Source organism: Catharus ustulatus, chromosome 1 (genome assembly GCF_009819885.2).
Source record: "Catharus ustulatus isolate bCatUst1 chromosome 1, bCatUst1.pri.v2, whole genome shotgun sequence".
Classification (NCBI taxonomy): Eukaryota; Metazoa; Chordata; class Aves; order Passeriformes; family Turdidae; genus Catharus; species Catharus ustulatus.
This window is the reverse complement of record NC_046221.1, coordinates 150,484,687-150,503,577: the sequence shown is the minus strand read 5'-3', so window position 1 is coordinate 150,503,577 and position 18,891 is coordinate 150,484,687. Positions and strand designations below refer to the sequence as shown.

The 18,891-nt window shown below is 43.7% G+C and overlaps 1 protein-coding gene and 1 long non-coding RNA gene across 2 annotated transcripts; one reads left to right on the top strand and one right to left on the bottom strand.

Moving 5' to 3' along the window:
- Positions 1-917: 917 nt before the first annotated feature.
- Positions 918-1,569, bottom strand: LOC116999664. Its single transcript, XR_004418596.1, has 2 exons — positions 1,240-1,569; positions 918-1,080 (listed from the first exon to the last, which is right to left on the bottom strand). It is a non-coding gene; the product is annotated as an uncharacterized LOC116999664 (long non-coding RNA).
- Positions 1,025-18,633, top strand: HAS2 (hyaluronan synthase 2). Its single transcript, XM_033066584.1, has 4 exons — positions 1,025-1,110; positions 9,897-10,523; positions 15,030-15,131; positions 17,112-18,633. Exons 2-4 carry the CDS (start codon positions 9,897-9,899, stop codon positions 18,042-18,044), a joined length of 1,662 nt encoding a protein of 553 aa, XP_032922475.1. The 5' UTR covers positions 1,025-1,110; the 3' UTR covers positions 18,045-18,633.
- The last annotated feature ends 258 nt before the right edge of the window (positions 18,634-18,891 follow it).

Genomic DNA, 18,891 nt, shown 5'->3' with positions numbered 1-18,891 from the left:
CTAACGTGTTTCCCGGCTTGTTTTAACACAAGTGGCATGGGTATGAGTATGGGTGGGAGCTTCCTTGGGTATTCACTACAAGAAATCTTCCCGAGAGTGAAGGGGTAAAGCAGGATTGAAAACTGTGAAGTTCATCCATTCATAGTCGCAATTCCCTTATTAATAAAAACCAGCAGCAGTAAAAACTGTCCCAGCTGAATAGTGGCTGTGGGAGGGACGAATCCCACACCCCAAGCCCAAGGATGCAGGGAATGGGGAAGGTGGGGGGTTCCCCCAACTGCGGGGCACGAAGAGGAAACCAGTTGGTGGCAACATATGTGTATTGTATTTCTCTGAAAAAATTTGCAACTTGGCTAATTAAATTCCTGGCGCTGAACTGGTCCTTGGCTGAGATCATTGCATTGGGAGGGTCGGGTTTTTTTTTTTCCTCCTTACAGGAGTTCCCTCCTTCTTCCCATCCTCCGCCTATTAAAACAAGTCAAGTCTCCCTTGTTAAAAGACCCCATAACGTGGAAGAGGCAGAAAAGCAGCAGCAGCAGCAGGAAAGAAAAAGACGTCTGGAAAATATTACCCGTTTGCTGCTGCTGCTGCTGAGAAACCTCATTGAAACAGTTACTCGGGCAGCAAGGTATCACCAAAGAGACTTTATCTGATGCTGATCTCTCAAACTTTCAGACGCTGCCTTGCAACTTCTCCAAGCTCCTGGCTAGCCGGGTTTGAAATAAGATCTTCAGCTTCGACCACGAGAAACTAATTCCTAATTTATTATTCCTAACTTTTTTTAATTATTATTATTATTATTATTATTACTATTATTTGAGAGGAAAATCCCACAACTTTGAGCTAGAAACTGAAGCAGAGAAAGACAAATACACAATAATTGTGAAAACACGTGGGAGAAAATGAGTAGGACTGAATAGCCTTACACGATTTTTTTATTATTTTCATTTTTAATTATTTTTTTATTTCTGAGCGTCTCAATAAGTCCCTGAAAAGTGCGATTTGTTCTTTTACCTCAAACTTGGAAACTATTCAGCGGGAGCAACGGTACGTGAGACCACACAGTTGGCTGGAGCCCCTCTATGACCAAAGGACAGAAGGACAAACAAGGTAGGTGATTTATGATTATGCTTCTGTCAGCTCAAGAGCAGAAGACCCCCTCCTCCGATGCCCACTATTCAGGGGAGGAAAGCTGGAACAGATCCCCAAAATACGAGTGGGGCTGGGGGAGGATCTTACCGGCTCCTACGCTACACCTATTTCAGCAATGAATAGGAGCGTCGTGAGGATGAATGAGGTTTTCAGCTTCAACCCCTCCTCCGTGTAATCCGTTTAAGACATTGCTGAGCTCCAAGATCTGGGGGAAAAAACTCAAACTCAAAAAACAAACAAAAAAAAAGCCAACCGCCCCATAAACCCTCTGAAATTAGAATAAAATCGAGCACAGGCTCGGGCAGCCGCTCCGCTGATGGCAGCGGGGAAGGCGAGAGCGGCTCAGAGCGCAGTCCGGGTTCTCTCCGCTCGCCTTTGCATCCAGGGCCGGGCGGGGACGCGGCGGGAGCGGAGGGAGGGCCGGGGCTGAGGGAAGGCGGGCGAGGCGGCGGCTGCCGGCCCGCCTCGGACAGCGCTGCCGAGCCGCCCGGGCGCCGCGCAGCGCGGGAGGGAGGGAGGGAGGGAGGGAGGGCAGGGCAGGGCAGGGCGGCTTCCCGAGGGAGGGCCGGGAGCCGAGGCTGTGCAGCGGCGGCTGCCCGGAGCTCCCCGCGCCGGGCCCGCCCCGGCCGAGGGAGGGCCGGCCTGGCGCGGCAGCGGGGGGCGATGGCAGCGCCAGCGCAGCCGGGCCCGGGTCGCTCCCGCGGGCGGGGCCCGTGACGTGGCCGCGCGGGGATCCCCGGCCCGCGCCGTGACGCCGCCGCTCCGCCCCGTTGGCCGCGCCGGGCCGGGGTTCCCCCGCTCCGTCTGCGGCCCGCGGCCAGAGCGGGGCCCGGCGCCTCCTGCCCGGCCGCGGGGCCCGCTGTCCCCGCAGCCCTGCCCGCTCCGCCTGGAGCGGCGCTCCATGTCTCGGACACGGCCGAGGGCTCCTCACAGCCTCGCCAGACTCCACAGGACGCTGGCAAAAGGGGACATTGGCCCTTGGGAGAGAATTTACTCCATTTCCCGGCCCGGAGAGGACCCCATTGTAGTACAGCACTCCTGATGGGCATTGTCTTAGTCTAGAGAAGACGGAGAAGGGATCTCATTAATGCACATAAATGTCTCAAAGGCGGGTGCCGAGAGAATAGTGCCAGACTTTTTTCAGTGGTGCCCAGAGACAGGAGGAGGAGCAATGACCTTAAACTAAAACACAAGAGTTTCACCTCAGAGCAAGAACTTTTTCACGTTGAGGATGGCAGAGCACCGAACAGGCTGCCCAGGGAGGTCGTGGAGTCTCCCTCTCTGGAGACATTCCAAGCCCCCCTGGCCACGTTCTTGTGTCACCTGCTCTGGGTGACAGGGGGCTTGGGCTCCACGATCTTCACAGGTCCCTCCTAACCCTAAGGGTTCTGCCCGGCTGCAGTGACCCCACATCTCTTAGGGCACAGCTGCTTCTTCATGTTTCGCTTGGCTTCATAGTCTTCTGCCTGTGAGATCATTTTCCTGTTGGCACGCAAGCACTTTTTTGAAAGCATACATTGTGAGAAACATGGGTGCTTGAGGGTTCTTTTGAGGACTAGATAAGGGTAATAAATCTTTCTTACTCTGCATCCATGCATAGAAAAATCTGGGTCAAGGTTTTCCCAGTAGGAAGAGTAGCGGTATTGGATTCAATGGAGTTTTCCAGACAAGTTCGCTAGGAAAAAACTCAAATCTTCATATTTGTGACATGAAAGCACATTTGCTTCATTTTTTTGCTACTCGGGACTAGTGTATAGAGCAGCAAAGTATTCCTCCAGTCATTGTAGTGGGACTTGGTCAAACAAGGAATCACCTGTGCTTTATAGACAAATTACAAGATAATAAGCTGTGCATCCCAGATAATTATTTATTTGCTGGATTAAGGCATGAAATAGGTTTGTGCCAAAACCATCCATGGACTTCATAACCAGCAACCAGAAAACATTTCTCAACTAGATTTTCGTTTCACCACAACCCAAAATATCTGAGTACAAATATTATTTACTTCTTGTTTTGTTTCTTGGAGCATTTGTCTGGGGATTTTTTGGTTGTTTTGTTTTGTTTGGGTTTTGGCGGGTTTTTTGGGTTTTTTTTTTTTGTTAATTTAACAACTAGTGTATTACTGTGTACATTAGGGTCAAATCTAACCTGCAGCCATTGAATTCATTCCATGTTGGTTACTCAAACCTGTAAGAGATTAAATTTGGGCAGTTTAGTGGGAAACATACCCTGAACAAATTGGAGATTCTTGATTTGCTGATCAAAACCTGTGCATACAGATAGAGTTTGCCATCATCAGTAATCCTATTCTTTAATTTAACCTCAGAATTAACTCTAGTCTTATGTAAGCCCTTTCCAGAAGATCAATAGCATAACAAAATCGAAGTTATAAATAACCACAAGTTCCAGATATGGTAATTGTGCTGTAATAAAGGTGTACAGATGGAGCATAACTTTTCACTTTCCTTCTGCAGACTCTAGAATAGAAGAGGGAGAGGGAGTCTGGACAGCTATCTTATGCTTGAGATTAATATGTAGCTAGAATTATTGGTACTCCAATGACATATGATTTAATTTGCCACCAAAATAAGGCTAATAATGAATCTAAATGTTGTGTGAGAAGCTGTAAGCCTCCAACACCATGTGCTCCTAGAGTGTGTGTACAGGCCCAGAGTGTGTGTGCAGGCACTCACATGCACTCACACACACTCGCTCCATTGAAGCAGCTGCTCAGTGGCAGCCAGCACTTTTATTCTCATGAGTAAGGAAGGAGGTTTCAAGGCTTATAAAGATTACACTCTTCCTTTGGTTGTGTGCAAAACAGCCCTTGGTGGCTGTGTGCACTTATAGCTGTGTGTGGTGGCTTTTATGGTGCCCACCTCACTGATCTCAGACATCCTGCTGAGTTAGAGCTGCATGTTTGTTACAGACAGATCCCCACAGACTGTACCTTCAGGTGAATATAGCCAAGGAAAATAGCAAGGGGTGTGTTGGTTTTTGTTGGAGTTTTATGACTAAAAACGGTCATATGGAACTAGAGAACAGGTGGATCTCATGTAGCACTAGAAACAACCTAAGCCTTATGAAGGGTTTTATAGACCTCCAAAAGCATCTTGCATGAGCATGATTCCCATTTTACAGGTGAGGAAGCTGTGACAGAGGCGAATTCACTTATCTAAGGTCACCCAACTGGTGTATGACAACACTAGGAAGCAAATTCAAATTGTCTAGGCCCTGATCCACTCTTAGATTCCCTAATGTAAGAAATGCAGAGGTTAAGCATTGACATATCCAAGAACCTTCACAAGGGAGGTTAATCTCTGTAATAAATTTGTCAAAAATATACTTGATTTTTATCTTGAGTGTCAGAAAGAGTAACTTTTCAGAGAAAGATTTTTTTATGCCTTTGCTACAGAGCTGCAAAATAAATAATACACAGATTTCCCTCTTCAGCAAAACACCTGAGTGCACACTTATCTTTAATGGCACACTTACATGCTTTGCTGAATTCAAAGCCTCAGCACTAAGGTTGAATAGATACTCAAGAATTCAGCTTCCATACAGGCATATAAAAATGAGATCTTTTCAAAGGTTTTCTGTGCTCAGCACTTCTGGTTTCCACAAAGGTTCCAGACAAATCTGATCTGCAGATCTCATATGTGAGGTTGATTTGTATTATCAATTTATTTTCAATGAGGAGGTGCTATTGAAGCTGCTGCTACAAGTGTCCCCCCTTCAACAAAATTGCTTGAGTTTCTATTGCAAAGCAATAACTGGACACCCAGACTAGATTCCTCTTGAATTGCAAGGTGTACCTCTGGAGCATGCTTTTCAGGTTTTTTGTCCATTGGGTCTGACTATACTTAGTTCAGAGTGCAGCACAAAAATGTATGGAGGGTGGAGTTAGGCCCTCAGCACCAGGTATTCCTCTTTGCAGATCTGTTCATGTGCTATTGCACTACCTGCTGATGTGACCACAGCCCTCGGTGTCTAGAGAGAGGCACAGCTCTTTGTAACCTTTAAAAGCGAAGGGAACTGTGGTGGGTTGACCCTGACTGGCTGCATGGTGCCCTCCCAGCTGCTCTATCACTCTCCTCCTCAGCAGGATGTAGATGCAGAAAATAAGAGGGCGAAACATCTGGTATGCTGAGATAAAGGCAACTTAATAAAGCAAAGGCTGTCGTGAAGCAAAAGAAAACCAAAGATTTATCCTCTACTTCTCACCAGCAGGTGATGTTCAGCCACTTCCAAGGAAGCAGGGCTTCAGTACTGAAAAACATGTCATAACAAATGCTTCCCCCTCCTCCTTTTAGCTTTTATATCTGAGCAGATGTCATATAGTATGGAATATTCTTTTGGCCAGTTTGGGTCAGCTGTCCTGGTTATGTTCCCTCCCAGGACCTTGCCCACCCCTAGCATATTAGTGTGGGAGAAAGTGTTGGGGAGACATGCTGGATGCTGTGGGAGCACTGCTCAGCAGCAGCCAAAACACTGCTGTGTTATCAACATCTTCCCAGCTACCAGTACAAAGTAGAGCATTTGGAGGGCTATGGGAAAAAAAAATTCCATCTCAGCCAGGCCCAGTACAGGGACAGAATAAGCACATTTGTGATTGAACATGTATTACTGCCTCCTGGATAGATATTGGCTTTTGCAGCTTATAGTTAGGGTTTTTCTATATGTCTTCAGATGTTTGGCATTAATAAGTGCTAATTCTTTCAAACAACCTTCCAAATCGTTACAAGTTAGGTACAAACTTTCTGTGCCTCCCCCTCTAGCTGTTTAATTTTCTGAGGAAAAGCTACCCAGAATTACTATGTGGCAATGTTTGAGCATTGCACATGAGAGGGGATTTCTGAAAGAGATGATGTAGTGAGATGCATTCCATGTGTTACAAGCAAACCTGACTTCAGTTTGACCTCCATCAGTCTGAGTCCTGTCACTGGTTCCATGTCCTGTATCAATAGATGCCAGGCACCACCTGATTGCTTCCTTTGTCCTCATAGCAGCTACACAACAGAGGGTGCAGAATTGAACAGGCTGCAGATAATATTGATATCTTCTGGCAATCTATTTGCCCCTATTCAGTATTAGTAACAAAATAAGCTTTTTCTTTCTCTTTGCCTGCTGACTTCGTAAAGGGATGAACTATCTTCAGACCCTGTTACTATCAGAGACGCCTGAAAGCTGATTAATAGCCATGAGGATGAACTTTGCCACAGGATTTTGGAGGAGGAAATATTGGTACTTTACCATGGAGGTCACCAATGCTCTTTGCTGTGTAAAACTCAGTTCAAAACAGGACATAAGAACAACTGAATTTCAGTCAAGTGTCTAGATCTTATAAAATTTAGATCAGTTTACCATAATTACAGTAAATGCTGGCTTAAATATTTTTCAGAATAGAGAAAACAGAAGCGTATTTTGCTATGTTCTTCTAATTTGCGATCTAAGGCATTATTCAGTCTGAGAAAGGAGTGTGATCTCTAGTGCTACAGTTAATACCCCCATCATTAGATCTACTGTGTAGATATCAGTCATTTGTTAAGCTGATATTTTTCATGAAAGCATTGTTAGAATACAACTTTTAGTTATACCAGTTGTTAATAATAATGTAGATAGAGTAAATTCACCTTCATCACAAAGGAGAAATACTCTTTTTGTGTATATATTTGGCTTTATCAGAATGTCAAGAGACACAATATCCAGCAATTCAGTGAGTGGACTCTGATGTCAGGTACATGCAAGGGTTCATTTCTTGGTCATGCTTTTCCATAGGAGCCTCCAAAGAAAGGCACTCCTTGCCTGCTACTGTACAGTCACTACAAGGCACATATATACCAGGTACTGCTTTGTAAATCAAAATGTGTGACTGATTCAGCAACAGCCCACACAGCATTAGCATTTAGCATATGGCTTTGACATTTCAGTTTTACAAGATGGGCTGATGAGCAGTGCTCAGCTCCATCCCTGAGAGCAAAGAGCTGCAATGTCATGACAACAAATGGCTCAGCAGTGGACTTTGAAGGCTCTGCATGCACTCACCTTGTGCATGCAAACCTTGGGTCTGCGTGCTGGAGGCTGTGTAAAATTCATACTGGGCTCAGCACCACGGGGTTAGGTGAAGGTGCCTGTAAGGGATTTAGATGCCCAAATTGCAGGATAGAATTTTTACATTTCACTGTGTCAGGCCAGGCTACATGTTCATAACAGCACTGTCTGATCTGAAAGTCTGTGGTGCAGCTGCTGCCTAGCCTCAGTATTTGACTCAGCAGCTCATTTTTAGTCCCAGACTTGTACAAGCATCATTTCCTTTTAACTTCTTGGCTTAATTATTGGAGATGGGTGGAGAGTTTTTGGCTTCTTTGCTATTGTTTGGGCATGTTAATGTTGATAAAGATCATTTCTGCTGGGCAAGCTATCAATACCTCGTGTTAAATCTTGAGAATATTGAGCAACTTTTCCAGTTTCCCTGAGATTCAGTCAATTAAAAGACTATACATAAAATCTTCAATTGCACATACAAAGGGGAAAGTTTCTTTGATGAAAGCCAGGAATTTAGATCAAAACACTGTTTATTTTCCTAAGGTTCACAGTGAAAGGAAAGAAGAAAGGTTGTTTTATTAACACCAGAAATTAATTTCTTGATCTTAAAAGACTGGATTTTTGCAATGGAGAATATCTGTAATATCTGTAATGACAAAATCAGAGAATTTGGTGGGTTTTTTCCTTTTGTGCATAAAACAATAGCAAATTAATGTAAAATATGCCTGCTACAGTATAAAGTCATTCAAATGTAGCCACTCCAGATCTTAATGTAAATCCTGTTTATTTCAGCCATATAATTCTTAAAGCAAGCAGACTTTAGGACCCCAAATGGGAAAGAAGAATGCAAGTGCAGCGTTAATGGGACATTTACCTTGATGTTTCTGACATTTTGCATGCTTGAGGGATTAGTAAACACATGCACTCTTTTACTTTGAGGTAATCTAGAGGGGATCCATTACTTAATCTGTTTTCTAAAGCAAGTCTATTTTGGGCACTGAGTTTCAATTCACCTATAGTGGTGGTAGCATAAGCTGTCTTTTATTAGGCATCTTTATGACCCCTGCTGTGAAAGATTTTCAGACAGGCCAGAACAGGGAGGGTCCCCTTTGCTGGTGGATGATTACAGCACCTGTCAGAGCCCAGCCTTAAGTATTCAAGGAAGTCCTAGAGACAGGGTCCAATTTCTTTAACAGTGCCTCCAAATATACATTTAAGAGGCTTCCTCCTGTCTTGAAATTTAAGACCCTAAATAGCCAGTGGAAAAAGACAAAGTCTTTGTAACCTCAGACTTCATGCTTGCCTGGTGTATTTTTATGTTGTAAGTGATTCTGTGTTGAATTGTTTGTTCCAAGCCTGTAACTTTTCAGACATATATACAGCTGATGACTATATATATGCTGCTGTGTCTTAGTGGTAATTTTTCAAGGAAGAGTTAAAAACATATATGATGTAAGGAAGTCCTGTTCCAACTTCAGCTTTGGCCAACAGATGGTGAAACAAACATGAGAAGCAGATGAGTGAGATGATAACAGCAGGGAAAATATGAATAATAGCAAGAAAACAAAAATCCATTACTCTGAGAGGACCTAATTCAGCAAAATACTCAAGTATGAGCTTTATTGACTTGCAACACACTTGCTGGGTTAGCCTTAAGCACACATCATCTGTTTTATATCCTTCACATAAAATGTATCTATTGACAGAAAATGTTGTCATTAACTTCTTACAATTCTGAGGAAGCTGTTGCATAAAATGGGTAATGCGATTGTCAGAAAAGGTATTTAGGTACCAATAGACTCCACCTGACTGCCTGCCCATGCTGTTTATTTGTTTTGAGAATGCCAGAGCACCCTCCATGCCACCCAGAGTTTAGGTTAAAAGATTTTACAGCCAGGTAACCTAAATATGTAGAAGTAGTAAGAATCAACTGATGTCCTAGCAAATTTCTAGTCCAGGGTGGAGTGTTTGCTCTGTTAAATTTATGCATATTTTTGCCACAGACTTAATCTCAGTTAAGCTTTAGCCCCTATACACACAGGCTCACGTGTGCGTGTATCTATGTACACAACTATATGAATAATACATTTTTGCAGTGGTATTGAGAAGACCTTTTTAAGCAGATGTCTGATTATATAAATATAAATTATAAATATAGTCAGACATCTGTTTGAAAAATTATAAATACATTCAGGCATCTGTTTTAAGAATGTCTTTCCAATATTTTTGCAAACATAACTAAGCGACAGAAACAATTCAGGGTGGGATGCAGTCGTGACATGGATGGGGGATGAGGAGGGGCTGCCCAGACTTTCAGCTGTTCTGCTCTCCTGTGACTGCATGAAGCAAGCAGTGGCCCAAAAGCCCCTTCTCCAGCCTTCTCAGAATAATATGACAGAGTGTCTTATCCAACCAGCCCAGGCTGCCAAAATAAGATCCTGACACAGACAGCACCTTCTGTGAGGGCACTGCAAATAGCAGAAAACATTTCTGCTGCATTAAGTCTGTTTGAATCATGCCTTACATGGAGGAATTGCTGCAAAGAGATGTTCAATTGAGCAAGGGGATGCAGTGAGTCTGTGAGAAGCTCAGGGTGTACCTGTTGATGCTGAGATCTGTACTGCAGCCACGTGCACCCATTATGATGTCTTATATCAGCAAGTGGTGGCTCTGCTAATGGTTTCCCTACTTCTTTGCAGATGTATTGTGAGAGGTTTATATGTATCCTGAGAATACTTGGAACCACACTCTTCGGGGTGTCCCTCCTGCTGGGAATCACCGCTGCTTACATTGTGGGCTACCAGTTCATCCAAACAGACAATTACTACTTCTCCTTTGGACTCTATGGTGCTATCCTGGCATCACATCTCATCATCCAAAGCCTGTTTGCCTACCTAGAGCACAGGAAAATGAAACGGTCGCTAGAGACTCCAATCAAACTGAACAAAACAGTTGCCCTTTGTATTGCTGCCTATCAAGAAGATCCTGACTACTTAAGAAAATGTTTACTTTCTGTAAAAAGATTGACCTACCCTGGAATTAAAGTTGTTATGGTCATTGATGGGAACTCAGAAGATGACGTTTACATGATGGACATTTTCACTGAAATCATGGGTAGGGACAGTTGTGCCACTTATATCTGGAGTAATAACTTCCATGACAAAGGTCCGGGTGAGACAGAGGAGTCTCACAGAGAGAGCATGCAACACGTATCTCAGCTGGTCCTGTCCAACAAAAGTGTTTGCATCATGCAGAAATGGGGTGGAAAAAGAGAAGTAATGTACACAGCATTCAAAGCACTGGGGAGAAGTGTGGATTATGTACAGGTAGGTATTAGAGCACCAGGTCAGTGCCAATTCAAACACACTTTGAAAGAAAGCAGCTTTTGTATATTTTGTGCAGCATGTTAGAGGCCATCCTAGTCCCTGATGAACACAGTGCTCCTTTCAGTCTGTTTGGAAACAGCTTGACCGTTAAAAGGGTATTTTGCTACCTTTTAAAATGGCCAGTCTATCTGTGACTGTTTTAAATCTGTGCACTAGCTACTGGAGAAACCTGAAATCCTTTCCCTGCCTTCAGTACTCCCCCCTCATCCAAATGGTTTTGCTTCAGACAAAGCCAGTGACCTCCTGAAAGCCCCATCTTTGCTCCTGTAGGTGAAGGTCTCGGGTAAGGCTTTATTTTGTGAGTTTGTTAGTGGCCCCATATATGAGCAGACAGACAGGTATTTGGTCTCACTAGGGAATATCTTGGAGAAGTGGTGAAGTCTATAAAAAATATGGGGATATATTCTAAAAGTTTTGAAGGCCATGTGGAATATCCAATAAACGGGTCAATGTGCAGATTTGAAAGAAAATTTCTTCAGCTAAAGCCTGAAGGAGCTTTTGCTTCATCACTTACAGCTGCATTACCTCACTCTCTTCAACTTGGCCTTTAAGGCCCTTATGACACACTACTCACTTAAAAATGAATTAGGCTGGGTCCTCTCTCCCTGTTTCCAAAGCAGCAGAGGCACATTTCTTTCCAGCTGCCTTGGATCCCCTGAAAGATTGTCTATGTTTTTGCCTTACTTACATGGAAGCAGTCCTCCCTCCTGCAAACAGCCCTGCTGACTGTGGGAAGGGGAAGGGGTCATGTGTGGAGGAAGGAGGGTGGGATCAGATATTCTGGCTGGACATAGAGGACCCTTCTTTAGAAATCTAGGCCAAGAAGGCTCATCTGACTAATCCCACTGAATAGGAGATTATTTTCCTAATGAGCCACCCTCAGTTTTTCCCAGTTTCTCCCACACTCAGAGCATCCAGCAGTCTCCTGCAGTGGAGCAGCAGTTCCCCGCGAGGTGCTCTCTGCTGGCTCAGGGCAGCTGCAGGGCTGAGCCACATGTGTTTCTGGGGCCTGTGCCCAGCCTTGTGTGGGTGTGTGTGCACACTCTGCACTGCACAGCATCCACGTGCAGTGTCCCAGGCACCTGGAGAGGCTGCCAGAGGCTGGGCTGAGAGCAGCGAATTTTCAGTGCACAAGAGGGGCAGAAACTGAAGAGTGCCAGGAACAGCTCTGTTATTGGAGCTAGGAGAGTAAGGCCAAGATTTAAAACCCATCCTCTACCACTTCCCAAACTGAAACTGATTTATTCTTTCAAAACAATGGGCTTAAGCTCTCCATTGTCTGTGCTTTGGTTTTGTGCTGTGAGGAACTATTATGGGATAAAAATTATTTTCTTTATTAGCATGGGTTTATAATCACTTTGCACAGACATGCCAGATTGCAAAGCAAGAAGGCAGAGAGGAAGCAGATTGATTGCAAGTTTTGTCCCTCAGTTCAGCCCTTGTATTTTTCAGGGAACCTGGAAAAAATATTTCAATTTTGAAAGTCATAGCATAAACTCAGAAAATAGAAGAGATTTTTCTGTTCAGTTAACACTTCTGACCTGGCTCAGAAGTTCTAATAAATTTGTCAGGGACTGTAGTGCTGCTGTGAGCAGAGTCTGCAGTAGTGACTGATGCCACAGTCACATCAACAGTCACATCTGTAGTAGAAATGCAGCCCCTTGGTGGCCCTGGCTACTGCAGAGTCATAAAAATGCAGCTAAAATGTGGCTCTGTTTTATGAATTAATAAAGGTTGAGATATTTCAAATGGTCCTTTGGGGTGACCCAGGGTAAATTACTTTAAACAAGCCAAATATTTCAAGGGCTAAGCAGTCTACATCAATTCTTAAGCACTTTAAAAAGTGGGCAGTCAGCACCACTGTTCACCCCCAAGATTGTAGGCCTTACAGTTCTTAGAAGACACCCTGGAATTATGAACAGGCAATCATAAACTGTCAGACCAGTGCAGATAACGAGTTGTAACTCATTAGTGGTGTCTCCTTAAGTACTGAAAACTGCTGTGAAGGCTTGCTTCCATCCTAGAAGAGTTTATGAGTGTGCAGGAGGAGGAGGAGGAGGAGGAGTTAAACTGGCAGGTATTATCAGTGCAGAGTTGTGAGGTAACCGGGTACAACTCATCTTGGCTTGATGGAAGTGTTTGTGTGGACAGTCCAGTGCAGTCTGAACTCAGAGCAGCTTGGATAAATTGTCACTGCCTACAGCAAGTAAAAGAAAACTCCCTAAGGTCAGCAGTTCCTTTCATGTAACTCTGTGATCCAAGGCAGTGATGTTTGGGTCACTCGGCCCTTATGTGGGAAGATGCCACATTGGCTCTTGGGCTGTCCCAGGCACACCCTGGCTAGGCAGATGTCAGTGTTTATTTGGGCTCCTAAGTGTCTGTGCTTCTCTGGGTGTGACCTCTGTTCACCTGCAAAAACCTTATCCAGATAGAAAATGATGGCTTGTTAGATTTGTCCCAGAAACCCAGACATACCCACTGTGCTGGCACCCCATGTGCTGGACATCTGATGGTATTTTGTTTAAAATTTCAGTGTTTTCAGGATTCCTCATCTCTAATATATTAATGATGTGGCTCATGGGCAGGCCTTTCTGCCCTAAGTAAATACATCTGATGGGGTGGGAGCTGCTCAAGTGACAGGTGCTGGAGGGAAAGCAGAGGGGCTGGGAGGCAGCTGATCCCAGCCCACCACACATGGTCACTAGATATGGCTTGCCTGCCACTGCCTGAGCACCCTGGGAATTCAGCAACCTACAGATTCCCTGTGCAAAACACTCAGCAACAGGTTTGTCCAGGAAGACCCAGGTAAAAGTATAGGCATTGTTTCCCCTCTTCAGGAGAATTGTTTTGCTCCCTGTCATCCAGTGCTACTACTGATGACAGCTTTCCACTAAAGCTGGAGTAATGCCTTGGCCAGATGCTGTGGGATGAGGCCATTGAGAAGAGAAGATGGATGCATCAAGCTAGAGAGCTGGAGATGCTTGTGGCTTTTCTCCTGACAGAAATATGAGAGCTTTCATTACCTTTCTCCTCTTGACCCCTCTGAGTGAGATGGAGGGGAGCATGTTGGCACAGTCCCAGCTGCATCCCAAGCTGTGCAGTCCAACTATCCTGGGCAGCCTTTTCTCTTGAGTCTGGTCCAGAGCAGAGCCCCAGTGCACTCCTCCCCCTTCACAGAGCAGACACAAAGGCTACCTCTCCCTGGCAGTGAAAGGGCTTAGGTGGAATTGAAAGTTTGCATGAAAAGACACCAAAATTAGGATACCCATTACAATGAAGAATCTGTCTTAATATGCTGTTTATGTAGAACTACTGACTTGCTCCTACTGACCCCATCTGAAGTCACAGGAATGCAATGTGGGGACAAACTGGAGGCAGTATGAGAATTTGTAGGGTGGGATCAGCTGGTCAGAGGGGTGTTTCTGGGACAGTCTCTGCTCCTGTTCCTGGGTGTCTGTGAAATGAGTTCACACACGATGTGGCCAATTCTTTCAGCTGCAGCAACTCCAATAAGGAGACACCCTCCTGTTTTAAACAGGCTGCAGCCCGAGTCATTCTCCTCAAGCGAACGAAAAGCAATGCCAGCTGTCTCACACCAGCCAGCCTGTCTGAGCCCTCCTCCTACTCTCCAGGGGAAAGCCAATTTCCTAATGTACACAGTGTTTAGTTGACTAGGAGTGTTTGTGTAGCTGAAATGCCTTGTGTGTCATCTACTTCTGCCTTGGTTTTTTGGAGTACTGAACTTCAGGACTTACGCCTTCTGGCCTTACATATTTTTAATAAGAATGCCAGAGGAAAATAGCAAATAATTTCTCTACATCAAATGTCAAATCCCTGCACTACTAATAACACATCATGCATCTAAAATTAAAAATTAGTTGATTCTGAAATACAAGATACATATTTTACATCAATTGCTAAAGCCTTCTGTGAGTGAAAGAACTATTAGGTTTCTTCCCAGACTCCTACTTAACTTTTTTTTTCTTTTTAATAACAAGTGCCTGGGATTTAACTCCTTGCTCCTTCCTTCATATGGCAGTAGGAAACATTTGACCACGGTGCTCCAACTATGCAGCTGATGCAGGGAAATTCCATGTCAGAGCACAACAGGAATCTGCTGCATGCCCACAAACACCATCTTACTCTGCTGTGCCCCATATCTTACTCAAAGAAGCCAGTCCACTGTGCCAGTAAAACAAATTGAGCTGATACAGAGGATTGTTTGTGTGCACAGCCTTAACAAGTTCTCTGTTTTGTGCAGCACTATGCCTTGCTGCCTGGTACAAGTGACCTTTAACAGAAATATCAGTGCAGACTTCAAAGTCAGATTTATTTGCATTCGGGAGAATATGCATTTAGAGTCATTATAGCCTCTTGCATGATCTTTATTTTCTTCTGCAGAGTACTCCTTAACCCATTTTTGTTCTTGTTTTTTCTTACTTATAGGTCTGTGATTCAGATACAATGCTTGATCCAGCCTCATCAGTGGAGATGGTGAAAGTTTTAGAAGAAGATCCAATGGTTGGAGGAGTTGGAGGTGATGTACAGGTAAATATTTTCAGATTAGCAGCGATGTTTCAGCAACTATTTGCATTGCAATAGATTTATCTGCCTGAAATAGCATTAAATATGACTTATGTGTATATGCTATATACATATATATAATGTGTGATGCTATTATAGATGTTCTTATCATCAATGGAAACTCTTCTTGGATGAGAGCACTGTATGTTTTTAACATCCATAGCAAGCAAACAAATAATATTCTGGCCCCTGTATGTGAAAAGGGGGGCACTGGCATTGTCAGAACTGTTGTAGCATCTTTGAGCCTCTGGGTATAGCTGCTTACCCAAGGTACTAAAGAAAAGCTATAGGGCAGCAGGGAATGGAGAACAAGTCTCCCAAAGTCATGTCCAGCAATGTCAAGCTCTTCAATTACACTACTACTGGCAGCCAAGATTGTTAGAAATAGAAATGCTATGCACTGTGCATTCTGTGTGTTGCTGGGTCTCCCATCTCTGTCAGGCAGGGCAACAGAAAACTTCCAAGTCAGATCAGCTCCATGTATGGTAGGATTTTCAGCATTACTGAGTTTGGCTGATTACTACAGCAAAAGGCTGTTGGTTCCTTTTGACACAACTACTTCTGCTGCAATTTATAAAGAGAAAGGTGTGTGAATATTTCAGTTGGCCTTAAGATCAGTCCCCCATACTCAGTTGGGCTTTTTTATGTGAGACAGAGGAGAAAGAGCCATGTAAATGAGCAAGAACTTGCTAATGAATGCCCAAATAGTCAGAAGTATTTCAGGCATGTGACTCATAACTGCAGAAATTAGGATTTCCCCAGAAACCTGAATAACTCTGGAGCTCTAGACTGACCACATACCAGGCATACACAGCACATGCATGTGAAATTCCAGGCACGTGTGAGTACAAGTGAAGGGAGGCTGTACAGGTTCAGCTGTGACAGTGAAGGTTCATAAGCATCTGCATTGGGAAAGACATGTCCTCTGTGAGGAAAGGTGACAGAATGAAGGCTCTGGGCTTTTTTTTTCTCAGTTCATTTTCCAGCATACACCAAATACATTTGAGCCAGGCTTGAGCCTATCCCCAAGCCATGCTGCTTCTAATATGTTCTGAAATTAAAACTGACAGAAATTAGGACCATCAGAGCAAAAGACTATTTTTTTTTCTAGTTGCATGACAATGCTTTATAGTTGTAGAAGGCCAAAGATCCACACACTTCCTTGTCACATCCTCTGGCACAAGGTGTGTGTTGAGAACCTGGATGTGAAGCCACAGACTTGCACGTCTGCATGCACTCATAAAACCCCTGAGTGTTCAGAGTGGTGAGCAGTTGGGTTGTGCACAAAAGACTAAGACATTTAAGTGGGCCTGAGGAAGACTACTGGAGTATCACCATAAGTCTTGGGACAAGGTAACAGGCTGGTACTGAAGAGACAGAACAGGTTGCTCCTCAGAGGACCTAATGCTGGATATGGGGACACAGTTCAGGGTTAAACCTCTAGGGCCTTATCATATCAAAAATGTAGGGCAAAGACCATGTTCTCAGCTGTTCTCATGCTCCAGGATAGTTTTGGGAGGGCTGGAAGGAGTCCTGTGAGTCCCACAGATGTGCATGGGCAGAAAAGCAGCAGAAGGCCATGAACTCACCAGTTCCTCTTGGGAGAGTCTAAATCCAGCAGGTCTTTAACTGGGGACAAAAGGGAAGGAAGAATGACACAGAAAATAAGGAAATTTCTCGGTGGAGAATAGGAAAGGTTGCAAGGAAAAGAAGAGCCTGTTGGTGACACAGACATTTGAAGGTTTCATCTCACCCTTCCTGTCAATACCCTGGCTGAAATGCCTGCATAGCTCCTGTGTTTGCCGTGAGTTGGACACAGGAGTGAGGTTCCTACCACATTTCATCCAATGGTGCTCTAGTCTCAGCAAACTCCTTATTGATCCAGTGTGCACATTTTCTGTTTTAAGAGCTCATTTAAAAGGAATTTTTTTTTTTATTTTTCAGATTTTGAACAAATATGATTCCTGGATCTCCTTTCTGAGCAGTGTGAGATACTGGATGGCATTCAACATCGAAAGAGCCTGTCAGTCCTACTTTGGCTGTGTACAGTGCATCAGTGGACCTCTGGGAATGTACAGAAACTCTTTACTCCATGAATTTGTGGAAGATTGGTACAATCAGGAGTTTATGGGCTCCCAGTGCAGCTTTGGAGATGACAGGCATCTAACTAACAGAGTGCTAAGTCTGGGCTATGCAACAAAATACACAGCTAGATCCAAGTGCCTCACGGAAACACCGATAGAGTATCTCAGGTGGCTGAATCAGCAGACCCGCTGGAGTAAATCCTACTTTAGAGAGTGGCTTTACAATGCCATGTGGTTCCACAAGCACCATTTGTGGATGACCTACGAAGCTGTAATCACTGGATTCTTTCCTTTCTTCCTTATCGCCACAGTCATTCAGCTCTTCTACAGGGGAAAAATCTGGAACATCCTCCTCTTCCTGTTGACAGTTCAGTTAGTTGGCCTGATAAAGTCTTCCTTTGCCAGCTTCCTTAGGGGCAACATTGTCATGGTTTTCATGTCACTCTACTCAGTGTTGTACATGTCAAGTTTACTGCCAGCAAAGATGTTTGCAATTGCCACGATAAACAAAGCAGGGTGGGGCACATCAGGAAGGAAAACCATTGTAGTTAATTTTATAGGACTCATTCCAGTCTCCATTTGGTTTACAATCCTCCTAGGTGGCGTAATTTTCACTATTTACAAGGAATCAAAAAAGCCATTTTCTGAGTCAAAACAGACAGTTCTCATCATTGGCACAATACTCTATGCATGTTACTGGGTTTTGCTTTTGACTTTGTACATGGTTCTTATCAACAAATGTGGCAGGCGGAAGAAAGAGCAACAACACTACGACATGGTGCTAGACGTATGATGTTTCCGTGGGAAGTTACCCAGAGTTGTAAAGCAACCCAACGACCTTGTAGTATCTGTGGCATCAGACATATGTTGCCAAGGGAAATGGATCACTGCTGCTGGGAATAGGACACTTATATTCCTCTGGGTTCATTTTCATCCTGCCAAAGTAAGGAGAACAAAAAAAAAAGAAAAAAAAAGAAAAAGAAAAAAAAGCAAAAAAAAATTTTTTTTTGTTTCCAAGGGGAAGGACACAAACCACACAGTTACGACCTGTTCACAAGAAAAGGGGAGAACTTCTGTGTTTATGCACTTTTTTTTATTGTGCATATGCCTGACAGTGTTATGTTCTATATACCTCACTGGTCATGCTTATGTGTGTGGACAGAAAGAAAGGGAGTTTGGAGAATCAAGAAAAGGACTGTACAACCCCTTGCAACCTAATTTATAAACTTATCTTTTTTTATAGTTCTGTTTATAGGAAGGGTCTTTTGTTTTAGGCTGCCAAATGTAATGCCAAAGGTAAATTTTAAGAGGCCATTGGCTGAGCTGTATTTTTATATTATTGTATTATTTGTGTGTGTGTATTTTTAAGCCAACTTTTTTTTAAATCACATATTTTATATTTTACTATCTGCCAAAAAAAGCTGCCTCCCCAACATTTTGTTCTTTAGCCTTTTTAAATGTATTTGGGGACAAAAAAATATCATACATTCTCCCCCCAAATTTCTGCTGAAGTGATATTGTTCTCAACAGAAAGAATAAAAAGTCTCTCTGCTTTTTTTGCAATTAATGAATGGTTATTTCTGTGAAAAAGCATTTAAATGTGCTCTTTTAAGACATTTATTAAGAAAGGCCCAAAATTG